Source organism: Phaethon aethereus, assembly GCF_964289735.1.
Source record: "Phaethon aethereus genome assembly, chromosome: 3".
In the NCBI taxonomy this organism is placed as follows: domain Eukaryota; kingdom Metazoa; phylum Chordata; class Aves; order Phaethontiformes; family Phaethontidae; genus Phaethon; species Phaethon aethereus.
The window spans coordinates 63,389,888-63,403,350 of NC_138576.1; the positions used below are offsets into that span (position 1 = coordinate 63,389,888).

Sequence of the window (13,463 nt, forward strand, 5' to 3'; positions counted from 1 at the left end):
GCAAGAGAAGACAACAAGGTGTTAAGTAGAAGCCTGCACTATCGCGTGACTTGTGATGTACTACATCAAAAATTGAACAATTTACATTAGACAAAAATGGAAATATTTTCAGGGTATCGGCTGGATCTAGGAAATGCCATAACATTGCCATGGTTTCATCCTTAGAGAAATCTGAAATATTTATCTAGATGTTTGGTTTTAGAAAAAGCCACTCTTCCTGACCCAGATACTCAGTCTAGGCACCACAACTAATCAGTCAGTTACAGCATCATGCAAAATATAACAACTACATTTGCAAGTGTAGCCCAGAACAACTATTTTTCCCCCATTCCTAACAAATGGATACTCTAGTGCAAAGCATAAAACAGGAATGTAAAGGAGGAGTTGTTTGTTATAGGTGATAGGTTTCCTCACTAAAATAATTAATTTTCCACATAACTACCACGCATTGTGGTTCTAATACTCACTTAAAAGTCTGCTTGCTGTGGGTGCTGCATTAGGCACCGCTGTGCAGAACATGCTGAATCATATCTTGTTGCTTGGTCACATCTTTAGTTTGCTGAACCCATAAATTAAAATTATTATATTCTAAACTAGCAGCTTATATGGCCACTGAAACTTCTCATCACCTTACAGCCATCTCGTATGACTAGAACAGCAGTGAGACAAATTTCACAAAGAGAAATGACTATGACTGGAGGCAACAAGTAGAAGTGAAGCATCAGAAAGCCAAACAGACTTCACCAGCTGTTTCATTCACTGGATTCCTCTTTATCCCAGAAGTTTACAAATAATTGAATCCAAGAACAGCTTAGAGCTCCTCTCCTGTGAAAGCAACTGCTGAAGAGCAGAGGGCTTTTTTAGGAATGGGATGCGGCTGTGCAAGGGAACCAGGCCTCTTTCTTAGAATTTGCCTTTGGTGCTACCAGCTGGAAGAACTTTCAAAAATATCATCTACAGCTTTGTTTTGAGATACAAAGCTAGTCTTCAGATACTATGAACATGGTTTTCAAGTGTTTGCTAAGTTTATTGGAATTACAAACTAGAACTAAGCAACTTTTAATGTGTCTTAGAACTGACTGGTTGGAAGTACGGTTTCCCAATATAAACTGTTCTACAAGGAACATTGTCTTTTTAAGGGGGTACCGTATCCCAGTATTAAATAAATGAGATTATTTCTGGGGTATCCATCAATCCAGCATGAAATAGGGAGTTTCTAGTTTAAATCAACTCCCAACCCTTCAGGAAGTGTGCCTGAGGAAGTCATGCAGTTTAGAATAGTTGGTGCTGCATCTTCTACTGTGATTACCATTGAACTTTCTAACAGAGAACAGCCTCCCACGCCCTTGCACTGAAGTGACTGGCATCTTTCAGGAGACAGTAATAGCCCGAAGTAATCTGCTGGTATGATCTACTTACTACCTTACTCATATAAAAATTCTCATAATAAATCAAACCAAAGGTTATTTCACTGAAGTAAGATTTGGAATGCAACTTTTTTCCTCCTTTCGTGTAATTACATGTTTTACAATTTAGTCTTGAACTAAATTATTAAACAACTACTATTTGACTTAGAACTTGGACACTATGGTCAGACTCTGTGTGTGTGCATACACACACACACAATATATATACAAATTATATATATATACACAATATATATAACATACATAATATATATTATATATATAAAAATATATATAGTATATATACACACAAATTCAAAGGATATTAAAGCCATAAAAACCAAGAAGCTATTTTCCATTTATCTCACAATCACTATTTCTGTTAGTGATCTGAAGTCAGATTTAACAGACAAATATACACAATATCTAACCCAGTGATTTAGTTTTAAACAAGCGATTGATGCAGCCATGAATATTTGGAACTAGAACGTAACTTTAAATACAAGTATGTATTTTATACCTGTAGCAGAATTTTTCATTGAAGCAAACTTTTTTTAAACTTAGTTCTCAAGCTGAGATAACTTTAAAAAAAGAAAAATTAATGAATTCAAGACAACTTTATTAGTACGTGTGACACTACCTTCAGGCAAATCTTAATCTTTTGCAAATAAAAACAGGTTTGAGCTGTCAAACGATCACCATTGAAAGGATTTGTATATTGCATTTTATCTTATTTGCTAGTGTACCACAGAGTGCATTTCTTAAGGATAAACTGGTAAGGTTTTAAAGATGGAGTTTTACAATGAAATATTAACTGGCCCTGCAAGATAGCAATGTGAATGAAACATTGTAATGAGCTCACTAGATACACAAAAATATATTTATTAAACTCTCAGTGCAATGAAAGGAAATTTTCTTTTTCTCTGCAGAAAAAGAGCTCTTTATATAGAGGCTTGATGCCTTACCTCTAGGTCACAGCTGTATTCCGTGCCATCCAGAAGCATCACTTTACACTGCACAGTTTTAATTTTCCTGGGAGACTTCTGAGGAATGTTTTCTGTTTTAATTTCAGCTGTCTGCACTTCTTTTGTCTCCTTTTCTTTTTCTTCTTGTTTTTCTTCCTTTTCCTCTGCAACTTTCTCCATTTCCGTTCCTTTACCATCTTCTTTGGCAGGCTATATAAAATACAGTTAAACAATGACTGAAACTCAGGAAGGTGGATATTTTTGACTTGTTCATTTCTTTTATAAGCTACTAATAAATACGACACTAAGCTTTCATTAAAGTCATGCACATTCTTGAAGCACAATAACCGGTGTAAGCATTAAGATCTCCTTTGGGGACCAGATATTCTTGCCCCTCAAACCACAGAAGGTACGCTTTTTTCTTTTTTTTTTTTTTTTACTTCCTTGAAATGAGATAATTTTTAAAATTTTTTATTAGCTTTTTTCCCCCAACAGAAACAAATTTAACAAGAGGTCCAGGAATTATATAAAACTGAAAAACAGTTTTTATGAAAGTCAAATTACACAGAAACACAGAATGGTTGAGGTAGGAAGGGACCTCTTGAGATCACCAATCCAGTGCCCCTGGCACAGTTTGCCCAGGACAATATCCAGCTGGGTGGAGCTACCTTCACAGGTGGAGACTCCACAACCTCTCTGGGCAACATGTTCCAGTGTTTGACCCACCATCACAGTAAAAAAAAAAAAATTTTTTTTTTGTGATTTGAGATGGAATTTCGTTTTTTAAATTTGTGCCCATTGCCTTTTGTTGTTTAATTGCATACTACTGAGAGGAGGCTGGCTCCATTTCACTCCCCTCTCTTTAAGTATTTACACACATTGTCAAGATTCCCCTTGACCCTTCTCTTCTCTAGGCTGAACAGTACCAGCTTTCTGAGCCCCTCCTCTTATGAAAGAATCTCTATGCCCTTAATCATCTTCACCACCCCAGAATGTGAGATTTGAGTGTTAAGAACTGGCATGCAACTTTTCAAAAAGCAAGATTCTTGAGCATTGCAGAAGGTTGTGTCTGGCTTGTAACGCAGCACCAACCTTCCAGAATAAATCAATAAGGACAGCGACCACAATCATGGTTTCTAGGTAAAGGATAACAAAAATTGAGATTATAAGGACTTGGAGATAATCCATTTGTTATTTGTTGTAGTTAAGTCACTAAGGAGGTATTCATGCGATCCAATGGCTTTAGAGACAAAGCTGACTTAAGAAGCTTCTTCTCTTACCCCTGCTCATTTCTACCACAATGATACAGTTCAATGTTCCTTTGAACTATGCCAAAGTGTGAGGTTACGCTAAAATTAGACATCCAGAATGATGGAATAAAAAAAAAAAAAAAAAAGAAAAGGGTCTGCCACAGAGCAGGAACTTTTAAAACCAGCTCTGCTACTTGTAACTGTATCACCCAACTGCACAATAGGCCAGATAGCAGCTGTCATTTTTTCCCCAATATGATCCTAACAAAGCCTTACATGAATTATATAAATCATGAATCAGGTCTCATTAAAATTACTCCAAACCATCCACTAGCCTTCCCACACATACCTGTGTTTCAGCACTACTAACAGAGTGTTTTTTTTCCTTGTCGTCTGCTTTAGCATTATGCTGATTTTCAGCTGCTGCTTCTTCTAAGCTCTTTTTTGGCTGAGCCACCCCCTCTGCTGTCTGGCATTCACTTTCTTCAATTACTTTTTCTTTCCCTGTGGTCCTTTTCTTGGCCTCATCTTTGGGCTCTGTCAAGGTGTATGATTTTTGTTTCTTAAGCCAGGGGGGAAGGAAACGAGAAATACCCTTGCTTTCAGGTGAAGCTTTTTCCTTCTTCTGGCTACTTGGACTACTTTGGCTAGTTGGTGCTGGGACAGAGGAAGAATCTTGAGCTTCTTCAGAGGATGCTTCCCCGGACTTTTGATTTTCTGGAGTCTCTGATGCTTCTTCAGGGTTGTCATTGGCTTTGTCTGGTCCCAGCTGCTCAGAATCTTTCTTTACTTCAGTCTCTGAGCCAACTTCAGTTGTCATTGTCAAACCTTACACTAAAAAAAAGCAACAATAAAAATATTTTTGTTACATAGCATTACTACTTTTACTGATTCTTACATTATTTGCAGTAATTTGTAATAATAATAATCTACAAGAGTTTCTAAATTAAACTTAATGGGGTTAAAGAAATACTTCTTTACAAATTCTTAGCTCACAAGTAAAACCAGTAAGCTAAAACTTAGTGCTCTGCAGATAAAGATTTTCAAAAGCACTAAAGAGATAGATATACCAACAGTTTCCTTCTGCTTGATAAAAATGTAGCTGTGCTCACTGACATGCATTTATTTTACTATAAGGTACTCCTAATGTTATCGGCCAAAATTATTTCATGAGTAACTTCAGTTCTTTTTCTACTGGGCTCCTTGGCTGACCCAGAAGCTCAAATTTCAGAAGAGTATTCCCCTTGTCTAGCTAAACTGATAGCTACCACCCCCCTACTATTCAGTGATGCTTATCAATATGACAAGTTTTATACAGAAAATCTTTTTAAACCAAGAAAGAGTGCATGCTTCTAGTTGTTCCTTTTTACATTAAGAAGAGTCATTCTTGCCGTAAAAGAGGCTCACTTAAAATATCTGTACTCTTAGACCTTATATAACTCTTCCACCCTCCTTATCATCCATAACTTTTCAGCAAAGAAGCAACCAGTAGGCTTACAGTTGACAGTACCAGAAGCAGACATTGACTTTAGATGGGAAGTCACAGCTTTAGTATTTCAGTTTTAGTTTATAGTCAAATCTGTTACGTTTAAAGTTAAGGATGTATTTTCACAATTCCCTTATCTCAGTCCACGGTGAACCAGTGGTAGGGATGGAGGAAAATGAAAGAGCAAGCTTACCAAAGAATAGGATGGTGAGCATGACACTGAGTAAAAAAAACATTAGAAACTCTAAGTCAGTGAAACTGTTGAAATCACTAATAATGCTAGGAAGCATACTTTTTTTTTAAGTAAGATTGGGTTCTTAATCATGAATTCATACGAATCAACATAAAATCAGACATAACTCTCATAGTATCTCACCACTTCTGTGTGCTCTTCCTTCAGTGAAATCAAAGGTAAATCACAATACTTTATCAACAGGATATGTGATAATCATCTTTAATCTTAACATTATTTGCTATTTCTTGAAAAATTATTAACTAGAATAAACAAATTTTGTTAGCTGTGTGTCACTGGATTTTGCTGCGTCACTTTGAAAATGTAATATAATTAATTCTTCCAATTTATTGAAGTGAGCCAACAAAAATAAGCACATCAGGGTCCAACAAACAAAGTTTAAAATAGTTAGATCCCACTAGATGCCACAGATATTTCTTTATAACCATCTTCAAACAATTAGTTTTAAACTGATGGTCTGTTTGTCTGGCCTGAAGGTTAGCAGCTTGGTTACAATCGCATTTATAACTTTAAAACATAGGGCCCTCTCCATTAAAATTGATTGCCATCAATGCCTGCCATTAGAGTCAGGAGGCTATTATGTCAGGACTCCTGCTGAATTCAACAGCTGCCGCCCCCACCCCTGCCCAAAAGAAAAGTCAAGGGGAAGGTAATACGGTTCAGGCTTGATGCAGTTAACGTGCATGATGCTTCAAACTGCACTTGAAGCCAATTGGAAACTAGTTTAGATCACAAGGCAGCAGCAACACATTGCCTCTAGGTTTCCAAAGCACATTCATAAGTAGTCAGAAATAAAGTTTAACTAAGTCATTCCCAAGGACAAAAAGTAGGGGGAAAAAAAAAAGAAAAAAAAAAAAGAAAAAAAAAGGAAACTAATGAATGCCCAAATATACAGGAGAGAAGCCCTTCTGGCAAAAGAGATGGACAATATTGAGCCAAAGGAAACAAACTTGACAGTTGTCTTAGTAAGAAGCTTAGACACAGGAGCCTTGAACTATCTATAAGCAAATTCATATTAAGCAAGCATCTTGAGGCCAAAAGTAACTACATGTTGTGGGTGTTTCTTTATTACTTTACACTTGACTCTCTAAACAAAAATATTGGCCAGTGGGGACATTAAAAGAAAAGTTAGTATCTTTACTGCTATACTAGAGACTTCTAAATACATTTCAAGCTTAAATATTACAGTTATGTAGCTATTTCCTTCACTTTTTATAAAACCCTTCAAGTTTTAATACTGTTAAAGGTTGTGGTAATAGAGTATTAATATTCATGTAAGTATTCTTTATCTCAGAGGTAATAGGGCTCTGAAAGGCAGGTTTCCATTTGACTAGCTGTTGAGATGAAAGAATTTGCTATTTCAAGCCACACATTAGTATGCTAGTTTTGAAGCTGCTACTAAACAAATTACATATTGTTATCACCTTCGTATCTTACACAAAATTGCCCCTGTTCTCTCCTAATGGTAGATATCAATCTTAATAATTTATTATTATTATTAATAATAATAACAATAATAATAATGTAAGAGTTTATTATCAAAATGAACAATATATAAAAAACATCGATTTTCCCCAAGAGAAAAATCTACAAATTTCTGCTGATCAGAGAATAGTGATCCATTCTGCTCAATAAAGTCAAAATGGAGGTTTCATTATTCAGAGAGATGGTGGTGATTTTTTTCTCATGCATCTCTAAGAAAGAGCCAATTTCTTCTCAGAAAGTAGCTTAAAAAATTCTAGAGAACTTGATAAATCTTCAAAAAAGCTACAGAAAAAGGAAAAAAAAAATTACTGTATTTCCTGCATGCATTTTTTACTTTTCAAAATATTCAGAAATGCATGAAATACATGCACACACTAATAAAATTATACACACCATTCTCGAAATTAAGATTCTGTTTTGCTGATACAGTCAAATACGAGGCATCTCCAGATATTCCCTAGAACTGAGCAAAACAAATCACCCTGTAAGCATGTTCCTATTATATTGTTATAACAAGAAAAGGAACTGAGGATACCAAGTTATTTATCTTAACTGATTAATTTTAGACAATATAGCAGCAGGTGGTACAAACTAACTCAGTGTGAAATAAGAAAGCTTCTGCATTTCCAAGTGTCCAGGTTTTTCATAACTAAATTTATATTTAAAAGGAGAACTTGGCTTTATACTGCAGAAGCACTGGAAATGCGTTACAGCTCCTGTTTGAATAGGTCTGTCCACATTTATTTAATGCCTTCATTTGATGCCTACGGCAGGAGGTGATTTCTTTCATGAGCTCCATTTCCCATAAGCTTGTAACTTCAGTGCTTTTCCAGGTGAAAAAAAAAAAAAGAGAGAAAAAACCTAAACAAAACACACTGCTAAGCCTGTATATTTCTTTAGAATCCCAGCAGTCTGAGTTAGAGATGGATGAATTTACTGACCAAGAGTGTAAAGGGATGGTCCTCCCCAAATACCTACCTTCTCCAGCACATGAGCTTGATCTATTTCTTTTTTCATTTGGTGAAAGAATTAGGCATCCCTAAACAAAAAATTTTATTCAAATTTAAATAAACAAAAATTTTGTTTCTCAAAACAGAAAAATCGGGTCTATCTGCCCCTCCCTGCACTCCCTTCCCTTGCATTCACTATTTCAATGCTCTGCCAGATCCTCCAGTTTTGTTGTTCACAGGAAAAAAAGAGGTGGTGGGAGACAAAATATCAGAGTTCTGCAATCAGAGTCTATTGTTGCAGGTCGTAAAGTCTCTGATGTCACTTTCATTACAATGAAGCGGATCGAGTAACCAGGTTATCTGGAAAAGGTTTTTTTCTGATGTGAGAGAAAAGACCTTGCAAGATCCCATCCAGCCTTTTGTCTTAACAGCCAACAATGTGTCAGAAACAAAATGGAAATAAGAAGCAGAGAGCATTTGTCTCAGAAATGAGATCAGGAAGAAATAAAGCAAAGTAGGTTGAAAATTTACAGTTCTAAACTTTAGCTGCACCATTTCTTCCTCTCCTGTCTCCAAGGAAGCATTGTAAACTGTCATTTGCTCTTACTACATAGCATAAACACACTAAATATTTTTGCCCCTTTAATTTTTTAAGCTCTATAACAGCTGCAGCAGGATGGGGTTCTCCTTATCTCATGTCTTTCATACAGCAAGGTAACATTAAATCCGTATTTCATTTGAAAGGAGAATGAGAGTAAGAATCTTGCAGCAAGAGTAGAGAACAGAGAAGGAACATTAAGGAGATGCTCAAATGGAAGGATTACCAAGGACGGAGCAAAGACAAAAAAAAAACCTTTGCAAATTTTGCAGTTGGTCCACGCACATTAAACTATTAGTGATAACATCCGTATCTTTTGAAATCCTCCTAAAAACTTGATACATGCAGATTCAATGTCCCCCCAAACCGCAAGGACCAAGGTGGGAGTGGTAGGGCAAAAAGTATTGGAAACAACCTCGCAATTTCTGAAGAGGAATTAAGGTTATTGAAACAGGTCCCACTTTCATGGGGAGCAGATGTCCTGCTCTAATCATAACTCTACCAACTTCCCCAAGCAAGGGTGCTGGCCAGGAAGCAACTGAAGACAACAGCTATTCTCTCCCCTCTTTGTTTTTCCTCTCCCTTTTTTAATCCAGTGAGGAGAAACTAATGCTGGCCAGAGTTCACACCTAGAAGCAGGGCAGAACACTATTCTTTCCTTACCACTCTTTCCTCACAAATGGACAGTTTTTTCAGTTAGTTGATACCCTTCTTCCAGTTCCTAGTATAAATTCTTGAAATGTAATTGTCTACCAGAAGGATTCCTGCCACCATAGATAAACCAGAAACAGAAGACATACCAAGTATAACATGGAGTTCATAAAATAAAGAGGGGAAAAAGAAAAAAATAAGAGTGGCTCAATGATCACAATGCAGCATCCTGAACAGTTACAGACAACATCAAATTAAAACCATAGAAAGCTTCTTTTCACTGCAGTTGATAATCTGCATCTTAATTCACTATTTCCTTTATGGTATTTGTTATGCATCAGCACAGATGAACAAATCCAAAATCCTTTTCCATATCTTTCTGGATCTTATTTTACTCAATTTCTGAGTATATAAAAGTAGGAAAAAGCAGTCCTAAACTTGTTTTTTCTTTCTCAGTTTGTCACTGAAATTCATACCAAACTCAAGAAGGAAAAATTGCTTTCATAGTTATACCTCCACCAGTCTACTAGGATTTTGCAAAGAAATCATCATCTCACACAAAGATTAAAAAAAAAAAGTTTCATCGTACTTCTAGTGAAATAAATTACAACTCAGAGCATGAAAAGCCAACATGGGTGTCTGCACAAGTCATGCAATTTTCTGGATCATGGTATTATCAATAATTCCTTTTAAAAATCATTATCTTCATAAAAATTAATTAGTAGCACACTTGCACTTACAAATATTAAAGCTCGCATAGGGTACACATAAAAGAACAAAAAGAGAGCAAAGAACATCTGAAAAATATACATCAAAACCTGAACGCTTCAACTACTTATTTGGGAGCTTTTTTGTTTTGTTTTAAAGAGAGTGTTTTATTTCTTCTCATATTACCAATTCGGAGCCCAGAAGACTGCTCTGCATTTGACAGTTGGTTAGGACAGGTCATTTACAAACAATATGCTTGCTGGTTTCGATACATAAAATTTTTTGACATAAAAGCCATGAAGTAAAATCTTAGCTGGAACAGTCGTTCAAATTTTACAGAGTGTTAAAAAGGTCTGGTTTAACCTATAGGTAATACCTGAGGAACTTGGTACTACCCCAGAAGATTTTTCAAAAGCATAAATTAATTCTTTTCTATAGAATACAATTGTACAATAATACTCCGAATCAGGTTGAATGTACTGCCCAAAAAAACCTTTGTTTTTACATTTCTGTTAAAATTTCAAAACTTGTATTTTATCATCAGTTGTAAACAAGAAAATCCATGCCATCACATGGTTCTGTGCAGCACACTGCTGTGCTACATCATTTTGCTGAAGGTGCCAATATAACCTGAACACATTCTATTAGCAGACAATGCAAAAAGTAAACCAAATTTCCCCTTTTATTCATTATTTAGGTGGATTACCACAGTTGCAAAGACATGGACCTCTCTGAATGCAAAGGCATAAGTTAATAACTACAGAACACAGTTTTCAACTTTGAGATCCCTTAAGGAAGCAAAAACATCCCTTAAATTCGCTTAGTTATATCAATCCACAACATTTACATTGCACGGCTTCCAATAAAATACTGACCTGCAGTCAAACATCAACTCAAAAAAGCCCCAGTTCTCCCATCGGACCTTGCACCCTCCTCTGTATTTACACATACACAGGACTGTATATACGTACAGACACACTTTGACTACTGAATATAATAATTTGGATTAATTTCATTTCTAAGCACATCCTTGAAAAACCAGATGAGACTAAAGTCAAAGATCAACAGTTTAGCAAGCTACTGAACACGTTTTAAAAAGTCACAACAGAGAACCCAGAGGAAAACATGTTTTATATCTAATCACCTCTTTTCAAACGATTAAGATCATCTCTAGGAATTGAGCCCAAACCTAAGTATTTACACACTGAATGTGACAAGCAGGACTGTTTTGGTTTGCTCCTTTCCTGATGATAACTGCACAAAAAAGAAGGTTCACCGCAGGGGCTGCAGAGACAGACTGCAGACTCTGCTTTTTTTGAGTCTCACCAGCAGCCACAGGGCAGGAGCCTGCCAGAGCCCAGTGGTTTCCCACGCTGTGACAAGGCCACCGGAGCTGGGGCCTGAACCGATCTCATGCTGTCATGGCTCTTCTTTGTAGGCTTAGAAGGTGTTCTATTGATAACGTGTTCGTTGATAAACAGAATGCGTTGCCAAGAACGATCCTATGCCATACATAGCCAAAATAAACCCCAAATTATTTCTTTTAAAGCTTCACAGTTCATGGAAGAGCCTTAGGCAACAATCCAGGTGACTGGACAACTGAAGCTGTGTTATGATTCAGACTTTTGCCATCATAATAATATCTCCTGCTAAAAATACGTATCCCAAACATAAGCCAACTAAAAACCACCCTTTCTCCTTATGGTTCTGCCCCAGCTGCCTCCTAAACTGGAAGCTCATTTGCAAGGAGGCAGCGGGGTGAGCAAACTGCCGTTGCCAGGCTGCGCACCGTCAGCAGATGGTGCCATAATAGTTCTAAACTTCAGTAGCACATTTCAAAGGTCAAACTTGAAACCGCAACAATATTCCAATTTCACATGCAATTCCCAAAATATGACAAGTAATTGAATGCTTTCATAGAAGTATTAGCATGACATAATTTAATAAATATAACTGCAGAGCCAGACAGTGAATTACTTACTCCATGACAATAAAAATTAGTTACATGTGTACGTGAACATGTGTGTGTCTAAGTATGTACACACATTGACATAGCGCCTAAGCTTATGTCCAAGAGCAAAAATGCCACAAAATGGTGTCTTCCCAAAGGATCCTATGTCTATCAAATCCAGTTTCCAGATAAATCCAGGCATGTCATAGTGGCTAGCAGCCCCAGAGTTAATGGCAACTATTAGTCACTATTCAAAATAACAGGTATTTTGTTAGCCTTCATGTTTACATTCATGTCATCATACAGCTGAATATTTGCAAGCATATGGTGTTTCCCTCCCAAACACCTAATATCAAATGCCCACCTGCATTACTAGGAAAACATTTTTGTCCTTACATAAATATTGCAATATCAAGTCTCTAAAACTAATTTTCATAGTGCTAGAATATTAGTGCAAATGTGTCATCATTCCTTGGAGGACTCACCAGAAAAAGCACTGATAAGTGCCTACATAAGATAGTGTGAACTTAAAAGGTACTTCTGAAACAACGATGTAAGACAAATACTAGAGTAATTCTGAAGATCACTGTGAGGACAAAAAAGTCATCAAGGATTTAGACAGCAAATTAAATGAGACAGAAAAAGCTATTTCTGATTAAAAACGCAAAGTGAGTATCTGCAGTCTAGATAGAATTGCTTTACAGAAATTTGTCAGCATAATAGTTTTATTGTGAAAATATTCTAGGGAAGTTACCTCAACTCTTTGTAAAGTCAAAATAGAATCCAGGAACATGACTATTTCTCAAAATCTTTTTCCCATTAAAGCAGCACAACAATACGTATCTACTCCCTATCACTCAAATGCTCCCAACTTTTCATAAAGCACCTGCTGCAGGCCATCTCGATTTTGTCTGATAAATAACTTCGTTACTGCAATCCATATACAACTTAAAAGCATTAGTTTTAAAGGATAATTCGGTTGAAGGGATACAAGTCTCCAGACATGAACACAAGTGAGAATTCTTTAAACGGTATTTTGTCAAAATTTGTCTCCTGACACTAGGTAGCACCCTAAAAATGTACAATAGAACATAGAAAACAACATTAGAAAGTGCTGTTTCCCAAACTAAATGAAATGCATTGAGAACTGCATTGTCTGTGTAACAGCACCCATACAACATGTAAAACTCATCGTAAAAAAAAAAAACACAACCCCAAAACTTTGAAAAAAATCAGAACATAAATACCTTTCAAGAGCTACATGTAGCCAAGTTGCGATGCCCACATTGAAATTTCTTTGAGATTACATTTAAGCAAATATACATCCTGCTGCTTTCTCAGTGCTATCTATATCATATCCAGAGAAAACAGGAATCTGTTCTTCCTGTATTTTCAATCTACAGATACTGATATATCAAGGCAAAAAAAAAAAAAAAATCTCAAAGAGCAACTTAATTCAAATAAAGAAGTCTCTCTTTGCCAGAGTACATATGTACATATATAATCTCTTTATCAGGCTAGTTTTGTGCTGTTCCCCAGCACTGAAAAAATGTTGTAAGCTCATGAGAATCCAACAGTCTTTTTGAAAAGCTGTGTTGAACAAGAGTGACCCCACCCAAGCCCTGACACTGCTAGAGAAGGACATGCTCAGTGGAAAACCAGGATTTAGTTCCAAATTCTATTACAGCAGCCAGAAAATGAAAATGGGTCAAGAGACAGCTCTGTTTTTCTTTTATCTGTCCAACAAACTACAAACAACA

The 13,463-nt window shown here is 36.3% G+C and overlaps 1 protein-coding gene across 1 annotated transcript in view; it reads right to left on the minus strand.

The window, feature by feature from the left end:
* Window positions 1-4,441, minus strand: part of EPB41L2 (erythrocyte membrane protein band 4.1 like 2) — a gene marked incomplete at both ends in the record, with an annotated part of 75,155 nt that extends 70,714 nt beyond the window's left edge. Inside the window, 2 exons of the mRNA XM_081997775.1 lie at window positions 2,372-2,581; window positions 3,971-4,441. Of these exons, the coding sequence (XP_081853901.1) occupies window positions 2,372-2,581; window positions 3,971-4,441 (681 nt within the window). The remainder of the gene's footprint in view (window positions 1-2,371; window positions 2,582-3,970) is intronic.
* Window positions 4,442-13,463: the final 9,022 nt, after the last annotated feature.